General features: G+C 48.9%; 2 protein-coding genes across 2 annotated transcripts; both read left to right on the forward strand.

The window, feature by feature from the left end:
* Positions 1 to 12,440: 12,440 nt before the first annotated feature.
* zfpA (putative C2H2 finger domain protein) lies at positions 12,441 to 14,537 on the forward strand (the record flags this gene model as incomplete). The annotated part of the gene is made up of 2 exons (XM_041683214.1): positions 12,441 to 13,008; positions 13,069 to 14,537. 2 exons carry the CDS (start codon positions 12,441 to 12,443, stop codon positions 14,535 to 14,537), a joined length of 2,037 nt encoding a protein of 678 aa, XP_041547497.1.
* Positions 14,538 to 15,095: 558 nt separating this feature from the next.
* Positions 15,096 to 16,255, forward strand: APA2 (putative bis(5'-nucleosyl)-tetraphosphatase; the record flags this gene model as incomplete). Its single annotated transcript, XM_041683215.1, has 2 exons — positions 15,096 to 15,221; positions 15,344 to 16,255. 2 exons carry the CDS (start codon positions 15,096 to 15,098, stop codon positions 16,253 to 16,255), a joined length of 1,038 nt encoding a protein of 345 aa, XP_041547498.1.
* Between the last annotated feature and the right edge of the window lie 309 nt (positions 16,256 to 16,564).

Below are 16,564 nucleotides of genomic sequence, written 5' to 3' on the forward strand. Positions count from 1 at the left end.
AGGGATTTGACTCTCCCATCCTTTCATCCCTTCGCTTCGCTTCATTCACGGAGTATCTTGGATGGGTTACATTCAAATTCGCCTCTCGAGCCCGGGGGGGGTTTCATCGTCATTATCAACTGACACTTCTAACCTATCGAACTAACTAACTAACTAACTAGTTAGTTAAACTAACATAGCTAGATAACTTCCCAAGTAATGTTCGGGATATGGTCCACAATGTAGTGAAGGCAAAGAAAAGGCAACAAGCTTGAGTCAAATAAATTATCCGATCTACTACTATTCTTAGCTAATGTTGTGTGCCCTTGCGGATGTAACACTTGGCAAGTAAATAAGTAGATGCCTTCTTCCTCTTCTTCTTCTGCGGGTATAGCGGCAACCATACATATGCATATATATATACATCGGTGAGTTTGAATGGGAATGAATCAAGGGATAGTAGTAAGTTGATTAATTCTACGATTGAGTCAATCGGGGGGTTTTGTTATATTTAGTATTATTAGTATTATTTTATTGCGATTGTCTCTTCGGTTGTTCGGAGTAAAAACTGTATACTATATTTTCTAGAAGTTAGTTGATGATGTACTATGATGCTAACGCATTGTGGTTATGTTCTTATTGTGAAGGCAACTAGTTCCTTACTTACTACTGAGTAAATAGTAAGTTATGCTGTGGGAGTAAGTAAATCTCGCTTCTACCGTTAGTATTCGTACTTTGTACGTGTGTCCTCACTTAGTTCATCGCAATGTAAATCTCCTCTCTCTCCTAAGCGATTCGTTTCATTGTTTACTATCTATCATAAACGACTATCCTTTTCAGCTGAGCTCCCAGTCTAGACGTCCAGTTTAGCCTCGTGGCTTGCTTTGACAGCTGCATGGTGGAGAAGGTTTCCCTTAACTCTCCAACTAACTGACAAGAAAAAATTAGGCATTGTTAACGGAAACTCTCCTCCGCAACTATGTTCAATAGACAGCATCCACTGGATCCATTGTGGCAAAATACGGCCCCAGACCCAGAATGCTTTCTAGTACGGATAGATGTCAAAAGGTTGGTGATCCTTCCGTTGAGTACGTAGTCGGGGTCCCATAACTATGATGGTGGTACCTTTGGGGGTCTATCCGTTTGTTTCGATTAGGGATAGACATGTTGGGGAATTAGCTTCCGGGTGTACTCCCGTCGTAACCGCTACTAGTCAATTTCTTTTTTCTTTGCCTTAGGATTTATTCTGTTCTGTCTCCTGTCGTAAGGGGGACGGTAGTCGTCTAGGTAAGGGGGAGGGAGATGCCACGATGTCTCCAACTGTCGGGCAAGGGCCTGGACTGGGCGATGAAGATCGCGCCCCCGACTACTGGAAAAATTTTCAACGCACTGTCATAGGTTGGAGACAACTAAGCAGTTGAAGTGTCTGCTTTGGAACGGGGTAAGTGCTTCCGGAGGAGCAGATCCATGCATCATCAATCAAAGCGACTAGACTACTACCTTATTCAGTCGGATAAGGCAAGTCCGTTATGATATATGCAGTATTAGTCCCGCAAGGCACTCGCTTCAGGAGAGACATTATTCATCGGACATGCCGACACTATTGCTTGACATCTGGGGCGCGGCGCTGCAGATCTCTGTGCTTTATCACGACCGTCCCGAGTTTCCGTCAAAGACTGTGCACACCCACACACTAGACACGGCGGCGGGTGACACCGCCTCATGTGCACTCGGCGCTAAAAAGAAGAAATTCTTTGGTGCCAGTGTCTCGGGGTTTGAAGGCGCCCATGCTTGCTGTCATAGGCTTGTGAACGGGGCAAATCGCATCCCTAGCCCATGGGCTTAGCCACATGGACTATTCCAAAGCAGGTTGCAATTCACCCACTTAGCTCGGGCCCATCGTGTGCCCCAGCCACATTCTCATCGGGCGTCAGGCACACGGCATCCATCTCGGGGACCGTCAGGACGGTCCTGTATTTTCTTCTGTTTTGTTTTTCTTTCAGTGGATTCGGTATGGTATAGTAAAAAGCTGCATGCAGGTTGACATGCCGAGTCATGTTTGTGGGTGTCAGAGTGCTGATTTGCGCTCCTGTCGAGCCCTAATGGGCACAATGCGCTGATCATTGCCGCTCATTCTCATGCGGGGGGTAGCCGTTCTACGTAGTACTGTGTGGTGGTCAACCCCTCAGGCCTTTCCGATCTCGCTCTGCCACCTGGAGGAGGCAGGTACCTACCTACGCGATGCATAGAGAGAATAAGGGATAATAGGAAGACATGATAGGCAGCTCATGATGGATGCATGTGATGTACCAATCCCGTATCTTCATTGCGCATCGTGATTGACCGAAAATGCATCACCCTAAGCAGGGGTGCGCAAATCAGAGAGGAATGAATGGAAAAATGGCTGTCTCGGAACGAATGCGGAGCATCCATGACCGTCAAAAGTAAGGACCCTCCCTAACCGTAGTAGCGGAACAGAAGTGCGAGCCAGAATGGGGGCCACTATCTGCTGGAGTGGGTGGGAAGCAGTCGTCGACTCAAGAGTCTGGACCTGAAGAAAATTCTGAATTGCTTCCCCGCGCCTATGTCGCAGGACCTGCTGAATCCGGAGAAGGCTTCCGACCGACTGTAAAAGGAGAGAACTAGAACTCGAACTAAGACAACACAAGTCTATGGTGGGGATTAAGCAGTATGATGGATTGCATCGCTCAGACTGCCAGGCCTGTAGTCGACCACTTCAGGAAGACATGCGCGGTCGGAACCTAATCTGGCGAATGCCCCGAGCGACTATTAAGTCAGTGCATTTGATCAGCGACTGACCCAAGATCTTGTCCCGCGGGATCTGGTTTAGTGTCGATTCAAATTGATTATTACCCGGATCTCCGAGTGAGCGAATGTCTTTGCGCTCAAATTTGAGCCAGTTCTGGTCTTGCCGGATACGCGGTAACTACAGTTCGGTATGGTAACCATGCATCCATCCGTGGATTCGCCGTGATCGACAACAAAGTCCCCAAGGGTATGGTGCAACCGTCAAGTGGCTGCCATGTCCGTGGATGATCATGGGTCGCAGAGATCGGTCCCTCCTCTGCATGACTCCAAGCAGAATCCGGAAGGACCTGATGAAAGTAGTATGTAGATGACATCCGCCCAGATATGTAGTCAGTTGTGATGTCCAACAGCATCCATTCCCCTCTCTATCCAAGGCAGTCCAACCCCTCTTCTGTGTAACCTCGAGTGAAGCAGGTGAAAAACCGAGTAGCTCTTCCCCAAGTTCATTGGCTCCTCTAGCCGGATAAGTGAGTAATAATAAAACCTTGATTAGCTTCCAGGTGCAACTTGTCTGCATGGCGAGTGTTACATGGGTTTCGCGTGTGCAGGTTACACCCCAAGACAAATGCCCAGGGTGAACAAACAATGATCAATCAATCATTCACATCTGCGTAAGCTTTCCGTGACTGCGAGGGGAAGTAATACGTCGTGTCTCTCTTTCTCCCTCTCTCTGCCCGACCTCCCAAGCCAGGGACTCGATTTTCGACATATCCTGACTGGGTAACACCGAGAGGAAGCTAGTTGTCAGATGATAACCAGGTTCGTCGACACTGATCGGCACAAGTTTGCTAGGATGAGAGGGGGTCAGTGAGGAGTTATTGGCTTATGTCTGGTCTGTGCATACGACTCCTGCTGGGTGTTTGGACGACATGAGTGAATCGCGGGGTCTTCTGCCATGCATGAAGAGCGATGGTCGCCGAAAGGATCCCGAGTACAAGGCCATTCTCTCGTTCTCTCACCCCCCCTCTCGCCCCCTTGTCTGGCACTGATGGCTTACTGAGCGGCTTGCAGATATCGACCTTAGCTGCAGAAAGTGCGAGGCCATGTAAGCCATCCTAGATCGACATGACACCAGTCTCGTAGAAGGAACAGAGCGATCGAAAGGATGCTATGGATATTAGCAGACGGCAATGGCGGTACATCCCAAGAATTAATGATTCGTGACAGCTCCACTGGCGACAGCAGAGACAGGGACAGGGACAGACCAGCAGGAAGTTGACCCGACAATTTGTCACACGGAGGGGTAACCATACCCACAGCCAGCAGAATCACGATCCAGAACCCAACTTGAAGTTCCTTCCTCTGAATATTGTTATTGTTCGTAATTTCCAGGATCGACGCAGGGGGAATCCGTGTGTCAGCCAGCGTGTGGAATCCACGTACTGCCTCAAAGCATGACCCGACTCCTGATTAATTTCAGTCTATAGACCTTAGGGTTAAGTCAGTGACCGGTTGCATAAATCCCAGGATACCTCGTATCGGAGGACGGATATCCGATAAGTGCCCCCTGGCACAGAAAATATGAAGGGAGAGTAAAGTGCGTAATGTGGAGAGAGTCAGTCGTCCAGAGAAAGGTCTGGGCCAGACAGCTAGACCACCCATCTCCTCCGTCCTCCCCGACCCCAAAAAACACACACACCCAAAAGATTGAGTGGAGCAACAATCCATCCAAAGTACAAAGTACCAGACTAGCTTAGTCCTCTGTTCATTAATTAATCAGGCACTTCACCTCAACTTCAATCCCGACACGAAATACTACATTGTAAGACCTCCACGTACCTAACCTTCCCAAAGCGGTATATAGTCGTGCCAATCAGCAAGAAGAATCTCGCTTATGCATTTAGCACTTAAGTAATTAATTACCCAAGTTAGCAGTCTTCTAGTTAGGTACAGAAACTAGTATTATTTAGTAATTCCCAACAAATCTGTTAGCTGTCAATCATAATTCCTAAACGATGCAGGTTAATATATTCAAGCAATATAGATTGATTAAGTGGCCCATCCAAGGTGCACCATTAGGGTCGTGAATTCGCCATGCCAAGTGCTACGCTAAATTCTTTCCCCGGCCTCCCCGGGACCGTAGTACGGGCACTAGATCTACTAGTTCGCATGCCGAGAAGCTACTTACTTACCTTTTCCCCCCTTGGACTGGGGCACTGGAGATTGGTCGTGGATTTCCGTTGGTCCTTCCTTAATGGCCCCCAGGATAGTAAGGGGGTTGACTGGCGAGGAGATGTAGACTAAGTACTAATGGACGGAGGGAAGTCGTCAGGGGAACATGAAGTACTACTATACTATCTGTCTATCTACCCATCTATCTGGTTAGTTAGGTCTCAATGATAGGTGAATAGTAGTTACCACCTAACTCAGTATTACTGAGTCATTTAATATACCGGGGTCTTCCCGTGCGAGCAAGGGTCAGGGGTGATTTGGAATAACTAGCAGGTAGGCCGACATACCCCCAGAAAATACTCGTTTATTTAATCTACTTAGCTTGATTGACATACATTGTTGCCGACAAGACTATCCACAACACCCGGGCGCTTATCAATCCGTGAGTGTGCGGAGAAGTAGGAAGAAAAAGAGAGAAGGAAAAACAGCTGAGTGAATCAGGACAGACCCGTTATCATTCCTACTCCCCAAAAAATCAATAGAGTAAAGCTAGTAGCTGGTAGCTTCCTAACGGCTTGATAAACAGGATTGCTGCAAGCGCTTACTTCTGGTCCGTAAGGTTTCCACGCGAGTGTCCGATGCTCGGGACGGGAAAAAGAAAGGAAAAAGAAAAAGAAAAGAAAACCAGGTCATGAGTAACAAGGTGCGATGGCTTTCACCATCCCTCAAAATAGCAGTCCTATGGAAGCATCGAATTTGTTTCAAGTTGGTTTCATGGGCGGCAAGAATGTTGTTCTGGAAGCCTTTTCCTGATCTCCTACTGGCGACCGCAGGGAAAGACAGTGCCCGGGGTTAGAATCCCAGCGCTTATGTTTGGGCGAATGCAAGCGCCAGCACACAAAGTAGTGTATGCAGCTAAGCAGGACTAGTCCCAACAACATAAAAATATCCACAAAGCGCTGACATTGCTCGACACTTGCTAATCAATTAGCTGCCGTCTATCTATAGTCTAGCAATGTCTAGCATCAGACAGTCGGGCACTTGTTTGGAACTGCGACAGAATTTCCTGGGTTTCTTAGTGCGCCGCCACGAGACGAGGCCAAGGAAGATATTAATGGAATCCTTTGTGTTACTTACTTTACTTGACCAAGCACGATGGCGGGCGAGGGATGCTTCCTTGCATCCCACGCAACGCCGAGGTAATTTAGACATTCGTAAAATTTGGGGCCAAAAGTCTAGCCATCCCATAGTTAATCCACAGTAATGGTCCATCAGTTATCTGTCGTCGCGACAACAACGATGGGGCGCCCCCTGGAAAAATTGGCACCTGCCAGCTGGGACCCGACACACACTGACATGCGAAACAGTCTCTCTAAAAAGTGGGGTGCAGTGGAGACTCGGCCACGATCCGTCGGAACGCCATGATGGATGTGTCACTTCCGTATCCAAAGTGTACTATACCATCCAGAATGCGTCCAGGATGATTCTCATCAGAAGAATCAGCTTCTAAACTCAGTGCTGCACTTGATGAAAAGATCCGGGACTTCTTGCGTACCTTACAGGCGCACTGTGTTGTTTCTAATTCTGTATGCCCGCAGCAGCATCCGGAGATATCGGATGCTGTGGATAAGATAGTGGTCTAGTAGTACTGAGTGTTAGCCGTGTTGGTCCTATTGTGCTTCGTGATTGGTGTGGCTCATGTGGGCGCTTAAGACACTTTACTTGACGGGGAGCGTAGCATCCTAAGAATAGCCCACTCCAGGTCTTTTCACCACCAAATAATGTGGTCAGGTTGATATCTTTCAATTAGTGGCCGGGCGATCATTTCCTCGATGAGTCGAATACCAATCATTTTCCCTTGGCAATAGAAGAGATTTCCCTTTCGTACTTGTGTGTTTTGAGTCTGACACATGGAAGCAGGGATTAACTATTTTCTCCGTCGAGTTGACATTCTGGGCGCACCCGAAATAAGGCTTAGCGAACCCCTCATTGTCAATCCTTGGGAATGTCTGGGATTACCTGTCACCTTAAGTTTCTGATGATCAGGGATGCTCCTTGAATGGCAGTTTGGCACGAAAATGTTCCAGGCTGTTTTCGCCGACTACTTGTGCTGGTATATTTATTTTGAGCTAGCTGCAAGATACTGAAATAAGAAATAAGCCGTTGGTGTCAGCAAGACTGAAAAAAGAAAAAAAGAAGAGTGGGCGATGGCCCTTCCCTGCCGCACCGAGAGAGTGTCTCCAAAATAAGGGACCGTCAGCATGGTAAAGTTTTGAAATCTCATCTGGATCAATTAAGTTACACGCATCAGCATATTGACGTGGTCTGCCACGTGCGGATACATTGGGTGGGATTCGGGTGTCGTATTACCCTCGTGTACAGAAAGGCTCAGTACGTGAAGCCCCTGAGTGCACGTCCATGTCAGCTTCATTGTAATTCCCGAGTAAGACGTGATTACTTGTCATCTGTCGACGCTCCAAAAGGAATGGAGCTCGCTTTTCTGTTTCAAGCAAATGGTGTCCCTTATCACACATAAGGTCATATAATAAGTTGTGGGTCAGTTCAAATTATTAGGATTTTGGAGGCACACAACCGGAGTAAGATTCCCTACCCATAATATTGCTGTAGGGAATGGATAGAGCCCAGACCAGTAGTGCATACTAGTACCCAAAGTTAGGTAGAAGTCACAGGATTCCTGAACATCTAGGATACCCTGTCAGCACACCAGTGAAACGAAGCCACAATATTGGGACTTCTAGAAAAGAGTGAGGGGTTGGAAGAGAAAGGAGGAACAGGAAGCAAAACATGCCCCACCGGAGAGGCATCTGTCGCTGTGCAACAATATTGGGGCTGGTTATCAACACATTCTAGAATTCTGTGACGTGGTGCACTGTGTTACTTCATACTATCGTAGTGGAATAGTTTTTACCGCGACCAGCCACGGAGCTGATCCGTCGCACATAGATGAGCCAAACTTAGCAACAATGCTCCGGGAACCTCGTCGCCAAAATTTTCGGCTATCGGTCAGTTCTACCACGTGCGACGACATTCTGACCGAGACAAGACAACATGTGGATAATCTATGACATAGGGATAGAGCCACATAACAGGATGGATGCCACAGCGCGACCCGAGGGAGCGGTGAAAGAGAGGAGCAGAGTGCTGCGCCTCACTTCGATCAATCCTCATTGCGGCATTAGCGCACGGGGATCTTCCAATGGAAAGTGCGGTAAGATCCGCCCGGTGACACACGATGAAAAGTATTAACTATTAAGATGTGGCTCAACCAAACATGTGGCGCTAAGGTCGGGTCGGGAACTCCGTCCTCACCGACTTAGCGTCTCTTCTTCTTGCGCCCCCCTTCGGAGAAGAGCGTCGGGTGTGTGCGTTCGTCACTGGTTTTCGAATTCTTCGAACCCAACCGCTTGCATTCTACATCTGCATACTGCGCCAAAACCGCTTCTGTGGCTTGATGACAAGGGGGACAAAGTCCATTGCCTTGTAGATTGTCAAGTTCGAAGCGTTTTGCAGGCCAAGTGTCCCCTAGGTCCACAATATCTTGTCATTTCGTGTAGATATCCTCCTTTGTGGAGGACAATTAAAAATGGGAGGGGCTTATTCAAGGGACTTTTCACTACAAAGTAGTAGTAATAGGCACAGATCGGTCGTTTCTTTGTCCTTTGTTACTCCTGTCATACTCAGGTATTGTGATCGTATGGAAGTATGGGAGGGTATGTAACAACACTACCCAGCCTTGCATGAGCCACAGTGGACCCACTCAACCTGGCAGCCACGATGTCATTTTTCTCATGTTTGACTTGCGTTCCATACCGGTTTGATTGGAATGGGAAGAATGAAGCGACAGCTTCGTGGGACTAAGCCAAGGCATGTCATGATCCTTTTGACAGCCATGCTCTCCTACGGTGAACGTGCGATGGACCGTCGTGTGCCCCCCAACGTGTTCGGCGTATTTGAGGACGGGACTATTGAAATCTATAATATTCCACATTATAGCAAAGTCGTAGATTGCCCGCCCACACACATTCTCTCTCTCTCTCGAGTGGAGGGTGAAAAAAATGTGCGGCTCTGTCTATATCGAAAACCCTAGTCCCGTGTTCGTCCAGTTTGGGCAAGATGATTGTCCTCGCCCGACGCCCTAAATGAGAATCGTCTTCCCGTCTGGGACAATCTCGGAAGTCTGATTGGATCGAAGAGGGTCGTCGGTCCATGACGCTTCATTTGTCCGTCGTGAGTTACTGACCAATCGTTCCGATCGCTGGAAAATGCACATTTCTGAAAGGGGTGTTGTGAGGAGTGGAGCTGAGCTAAGATCGTCAAAAGGACCCATGAGGTCGGCGACTTGAGCGATGGGTGTTCGGAACTGGCGGCCACGGCCCAGATCCAGTTGCTTAGTTTGCTGCTAGTAAGAGTCCTCCACGTCCCTCCTGGATTGAGGACGATCTGAACCACATTGATGGGACGAAGGAAGCGTCCCGCCATAGGCATTTTTTTCGTTTTTTGTTTTTCACAGCCCGAGGAAAAGAATGACAGATCGACCACTGACGGTAGAATTGATTACCCTTAAACTTTTCAAACGTCTGTTTCCTCTGCGGTGTGTGTTAAGTCAATGACACATTCGCTCGTTTGGATTTCTCCTTGAGGATTCGACTAGATACTAAATGGTTGGACACGCACTACTAAGCGGATAGGTCACCAAGCACTAAGTGTTGCCCAGTCCGTATCCCCGTGATGGTGTAGCCACTAGCCTATAAAACATAGCAATTATCCGCTCGCAGGAGGTCACATCGTCTAGTGAAAGACATTGAGGAGGGGGAAAGAAAACTTTTTTGCCACCATCTTATCAGGAACAATGGCCGTGCCATGATTAGCAGGAATGCGGAGGAAGGGAAATAAACAAATATCTAACCGCTAAAACTGCTACGTAACCGACAAGGTTTGGTAGATAGTCAAATGGGCTACCGACAAATTAATGCCAAGTTTTCAACCGAGGATGGGCGTGTGCCACTACGGACTTGCCGATGACACCTGCGGATACGAATGTCAGGAATGCACGGGGTACGGCGACCCCGTAGTAGGCATCCAGGTCTCCAGATCATTATTTCCTAGTATCGTCCTTAGCTTATATTATTCATTCTTAATTTATTACGATCGATCGCTCAGATACTTGGGTTCTAGACACATTCAAAGGGACGTGTTTCATAAATGAATACTACTTATTCAGGAGTTATGTCGTACCCGAATACGATACGGGCTCGCGAATTCCCCAGTTCGACAGTACCTTACATGCAGGTGGTGCGAAAGAAGAAACCACAAAGAGGCATGGATAAGAAGTATCCAATCAAAACCTCTCGAGACGATGAATAAAATAAAATGAATTAAAAAAAAAGGAAAAATGGGGAGAGGGGGTGCACGGAATTTCGGAAAAGAGCGAGTCGATTAACATTCTGATAGGGCCCGAATTCCAAGGGCGATTGTATGAAATGCTTGCTAGAGGTTAGTAAATGTGGAGGCTTTGACAAAAGTTTGGGTGGCCGTGGAGTGGATCGCAGATGGGGTTCCCTTATTACCGTTTTAGGTAATCATCGGGGAGGACTTGGGTATCGAGCATCTCCGAATAATACTGTATTATTTGGGGTTGTAATGATTACTCTCATGAGTGTAAGTAGATAAGCACATACACAATCTGATCAGAAGATTGGTGACTGATTCAGGAAAGAGGCAAGAAGAAGAAAAAGAATGCATTGAACGGACGAATAACTGTTTACAGTATCGTGTAGAGGAAATCGAATGGAAACAACCAAACACAATAATCGACAGATTATTTTCTGATAGAGGAAAAGCGAGAAAAAGTAATGAAATGAAAAATGAGCATATGAACATATCCTTACGATATTATTCGTGAGCAGATCGCTTTAAAATGAAAATGACCTAAAGAAAATAGAGAAATTGGGAAAATAAAATGAGAAAGAAAAAGAAAATTAAAATAGAATAAGGAAAAAGAAAAAAGTAAAGAAAACTCCCAAGCAACAGAAAGTTATCCTGCAAGTGAACCCTCCGGCTGGCAGTGCAGGATGGATGATGCATGATGGCTAGTGGTAATACTTATTTTCGTACACTGACTTGACCCGACTAGCAGTACGGCGTATCGAGGTGCTAATAATACCACATACCTGACCTACTCCTACCACTTGGTTTAGGCCCGGTTCACTGCCTGCCCCTGCTCGCCCGGCATCTCCACCTTTGCAGTTCTACTTTGCCTACTAGCAGCGTTACCCCTGTTCCTTTTTCTTTTTTTTTTACCCTTTTCTTTTCTTTTCTTTTCTTTTCATTTTTCAATTTTATTTTAATTCTTTTCTTTTTTTTTTTCAGTCCTCCACTCTGGTTAGTTAGTGGTTAGTTAGTGGTCCTTCCCTCCCCACCACCCACCACCCACTACCCATCATCATCATCACCACCATCATCATCATCGGCATCACTCACACCCACACCCACAACCCACCCCAGTCCGTTTGGAACCGCGCTAAACACTAGGCTCTACTGCTCCCCTGTCGCGATGGTGCACGCAACCCCCCCGCCCCAGTACTATCTAGTCGGGCGATGGGCTCGACTCTTACTTTTTAGTGTGGTTTTTTCTTAGTTCGTCCGTAGTTGGTCAATCCCAGTCCAGTCCACTAAATATCCACTCCGTAAAGTCCTACACTGCGCGACTCATAGGGCCAGCAATCATATAACATTTATCTATGCTTTTACTCCCTCCCTTCCCCCTCCATCTGATCTTCCTCTACCATCCTCATTCCGCATTCTTCTTTCTCCCTCACATACGGGTCGGACCTTGGTGAAGCTGTCAGCGAGACAACTCTCCCATTACCATTACAAAAAGGGAATCCTTACCTACTTTGTTCGTCCTCTTCTACCTCCTCTGCACTGCCCTCTCCTTCTTCTTCAACGCAGTGTCCCACCTACCTTCTTTTATTTTTACCTTTCCAAGACCCCATTGCTTCGCACCTCATCATCCATCTTCTGCTGCTTGCGGTGTTAAACTTTTGCTGCCTCTTCTGCCTCCTCAGCGCCCCAAGATTCGGATCTGCAAGTGACAACACACTTCGTCGCCTTGCGGTTGGTACATCCAAACCCCGAGCTTTAGACACGTTCTTCGAAAGCTCCCTCTTTTGACCTCTTTGGGAAATTCCCCGAACCTCGTTTGGAGCTTGCTCGTCTCGTCGCTACTAGGCTCCCGATAAATACCAAGACTATCAAGCCATAGTAGGTTCCCCGAGCGGGCCGTTCCCAATCTTTGAACTCAATAACATTCTCTCCCAAGCCCTCGGGTCCAGGGGAGTCTTGCCGGACATTATTTTCATGCCATTGATTGAGACATCAGATTGCTAACGCTCATCATCTTGCAGATCGGTTGCATCCCTCCTCTTCTTCTACATTAACCCTCGCATCCTCCAACCTGGAAGCCAAGAAACGAACCAACCACTGCACGGAGCGTGGGCATGCAATCTCACGCAGACAACTCCGACTTTGTACTATTCCCTACCCACTTCACCGGTGACAACAAAATGCTGGCTTTGGATTCGTCCAGACAGCAGCAGCATCCCCCATACTTCCAGTCCTACCCCATGGATCCTAGCACCTTTATCGATCCTCTTGCCTTCCATGTGGACGATCTAGGTTTTAGCCAGACCCACGACCCATCCGGTGTACCGCAGTCCTCCAACTACGGTACGCCGCCTGTCTACTCGGAGTCTTACTCGGACTCCAATAAAGCTGCCGGATTTCCACCCATGCCCGCCACTCCCCCGTCCCTGCCTTATACTTCTGACCACTTCATTCCTGGACTTTCTACTGCGTCTGGTCCCTCGGTTGCAAGCGCCTCCTCCTCCGCCATCGGATCGCCCAATACGGGTTCTGCGCATGTCATTTCGGAAGACTGGGTCCAGACAACGAATGGCTTGGGGCTTCCCACTGCGGTCATGAGTGACTTATTCCCCAATGAGTATTTTGGCAACACACTGGACTCGGAGGGTTTCTATCAGCAAAAATGCCCAGAAAGCTTTGTTGGTGGGTTACAACGTCCGATACGCTGTCCTCTGGCCCTTGCTGACCACTAGATTACCTCAGACCCGTCTGTTATCCAGCCAATGCTACAGCAACATCCCATCCACCCACCCACCATCTCATTCCCGGAACAGCCTGATTATGTCGTATCGCAAAGCGCGTTCCTTCCTCAGTCCCCTGACCCTTCCCACCTCCATCCCTCGGAGAGCTACGGTGCGAACCAACCGTTCGCACAGCATCCCAATGTTGTGCCGACCTCTTCCCCTTCCATGGCTCCTGCCCTTCCCCAGTCACGACCACCATCCTCCTATGACCGGAGGTCATCAGTTTCGTCGGTTCAGTCCCAGCGCTCTCATCCGAGCCCGGCTGCCAGTAATGCAGAGTCCGACGATGACACCAAGGAAAAGGGCCGATGCCCTTTCCCGGAGTGCAGACGTGTCTTCAAGGACCTCAAGGCTCATATTCTGACACACCAGTCAGAGAGGCCCGAAAAATGCCCCATCGTCACCTGCGAATACCATATCAAGGGGTTCGCACGCAAGTATGACAAGAACCGTCATACGCTTACTCACTACAAAGGAACGATGGTTTGCGGTTTCTGCCCGGGGTCTGGGTCACCCGCGGAAAAGAGCTTTAACAGGGCGGACGTCTTCAAGCGCCACTTGACATCCGTGCATGGCGTCGAACAGACACCACCCAACTGCCGGAAGAGGAGCCCAGCTGCAGCGGCAAGCAAGGGAGCATCAAACTACAACCCCGATGCGACCGGCAAGTGCTCAACTTGCTCCGTTACGTTCGGCAACGCCCAGGACTTCTACGAGCATCTGGACGACTGTGTGCTTCGGGTTGTCCAACAGGCAGAGCCCAGCGAAGCCATCAACCAGAGGCTGCTTTCCGAAGTCGAAGCGGATGAGGAGGTGCAAAAGACGATGGAGAAGCACAACTTGAACGACACGGCTGGCACCGTCGACCTATACAATGACGAATATGATGATGACGATGATGACGCTTACGAATATTCGAACCTGCGCTCGGGCAAAGGCTCCCTGAAGAGCACCAAGGGATCAGGGGCGGTAGCCCGTCCTATCTTGGGCGTCAACAACGCTGTCACGAAAGGTTCGTCCAATGCCAATGCTAAGATGCGTGCAACTACATCCAAGCGACGAAACAACCGCGATCGTTACCCCCAGTCCTGGGGTTGCCCTAGCAGCAGCATCAAAACGAAGAAGCGTGTCCTCTGTGTCTTTGATGGACAGCGCCGTCTGTGGAAGGACGAGATGATGCTCGACAATGAGTTCGAAGTCCGCGTCAAGCTTCCCGGTGGTGCACGGGATGGCACTAACCGCGAGGCTTACGTGACTGACTTGGATGTCGAGACACTGAAGCGTGCGGAGGGTGTTCTCAGTGCCAATGAGGAAGAACGCGGCCCTTGGGCCGACAATCAGTCCGCCCAGCTCATTGGACAACCGGCTGTTTTGCTGCCTGATACGTACCGGCCGCATGACGCTGAGTCCATGGATATGACCTACTAAGTCTGGAGGAAGACAGGACTCCATTTCCATCCATTCCCCCTCTTTTGTTCGATTCTGACTGTCATATTTTGCATATCGTGGGTTTTGCATCTGTGGCATGACGAGAGCGATTATTTTTTTTTCTGTGTTCGACCAGTTTTACCTTGATACCACCACTCTGCAGATCTTTCTTGTTCTATTGATGGGCACCCATGGAGGCTGCGCCCGTGGTCCTGTAATAATATCCCCTATGTTTGCTTCTGGTTTTGGTTATGGATTGGGCGTTTTGGAAACTAAAACGAGATTATCTTGGAATGCAGGTCATATCCTACTTCAAAATGGGAAGGTAGATTCTTCAGAATGTAAGAATCGCAATTGAGCAAGCATATATATCGTTGCCTCTATTTGAACAGCGTGAACAAGGTTTCAGCAGTAGATCTATCTATCTATCCGTAGTCGGGCCGGCCAGCGATCGGAGTCTTCTGCCCGCCTTTTGCCCCACACTTTCCCCTTCCCGCGGATGTCGCATGGCAGATTGCCTTCCTGATCAACAACCCAGATCACACACGCCCTCGCAACATGCAGTTGGGTCTCTCGGAAAGCCTGTCTTCCCTGGTAAGCAGGCGATTTGTCGCTGCGAGGGATGCCGGTCACTTAATCTTCTCTTCGACGCATCTTGCGACCGTCCGCACATCAAGCATACCGGTAACTAAGCCACCCCCATCCATCCCCGCACCACACACACATACAAATACGTTCTCTCAGTCACTGTCCGTTCTACTGTCTCCGACTTCAGCTTACTGACTTTCCTCTCTTGTGCTGTCCAGTATCAAGTTCGCTATTGCCCGGCTCTTGCGAAGAAACCAACAGGCGCCCCTAAACCTGATAAGGCCCCCAGTGGCCCGAAACCCGATCCCTTCCAAGATCCGTCTCCCGACCTTCTCCTCGCTCAGATCCCTCGTGAGAACCCGTCACACGTGCTGGTCCTGAACAAATTCCCTGTAATACCGAATCACTTCATTCTTGCTACGAAGGCGTGGCAGTCGCAGACAGACCTCCTCGACAAGGAAGACCTGGAAGCCGCATTTGCCTGTATCAAAGCATGGGCCGAGGGAAGTCAGCCGGAGGGCCAAGGGAGCAAGAAACTCTTTGCCTTCTTCAATTCTGGTGACGAGAGCGGTGCAAGTCAACCCCACAGACATCTACAGTTTCTTCCCGTCGAAGCCATGGCACAAGGTGACTCTGAAAACTGGCAGCCCCTGATTGACGCCGTGGCCCGGCAGCCTACATCCAGCGGGACTGGTTACCAACATTTGGCTCAGGTGCCTTTTGCGCATTTTGCTCGTCCCTTGCCACCAAACCCCTCTAGTGAAACTCTCCATCAGATCTACCTGTCTCTGTACAGAGCGGCAGTAGCAACGGCCAAGGGAGGCCTCAGTGACGCCGGCCAAGTCGCTGGTCCTGCCGCCATTAGTTACAATCTTGCTATGACCGAGACAACCATGCTGATCTGCCCGAGGCGGAGTGAAAGTGCCCGGATTATGGTTGACTCCACAGCAGCTGTAGATGTTGCGGAGGCGGGCGTTGTCGCACTCAACGGCACAGTCCTTGCTGGTACCCTCATGGTCAAGGCTGAGGCCGAATGGGACGAGTTGCGTCGGAACTCTACTTCGCTACATAATGTGCTTGCAGCTATTGGATACCCTCAGCCAGATGCGCGGGAAGTTTCTTTGTTGTAGATCGATATGAGCAGAGATATGACTTGATTAGATATTTTGCATGAGAGGTATATTGAATAGAAGTAACTGAGCGTCTTTGCGGCAGACTTGTAGCAGGACTACGCATAGCAATCTGCAATCCTCGGTCTGTATGGTTTCATATTCAGGAGTGTTGACCGGCCATCGAACAAGAGGGTCTTAGTAGGAGCTGCTACTTAGCTGAGTCCGAATAAGCTTAAGGGTAGACAATCCGCCACGGACGCATCAGCTTACACATACAGACCAACTACTTGTAGTACTTAACAGAGAAGTCTTGGATAGAAAGAAGCT

Source organism: Aspergillus luchuensis, chromosome 7 (genome assembly GCF_016861625.1).
Source record: "Aspergillus luchuensis IFO 4308 DNA, chromosome 7, nearly complete sequence".
Lineage (NCBI taxonomy): Eukaryota > Fungi > Ascomycota > Eurotiomycetes > Eurotiales > Aspergillaceae > Aspergillus > Aspergillus luchuensis.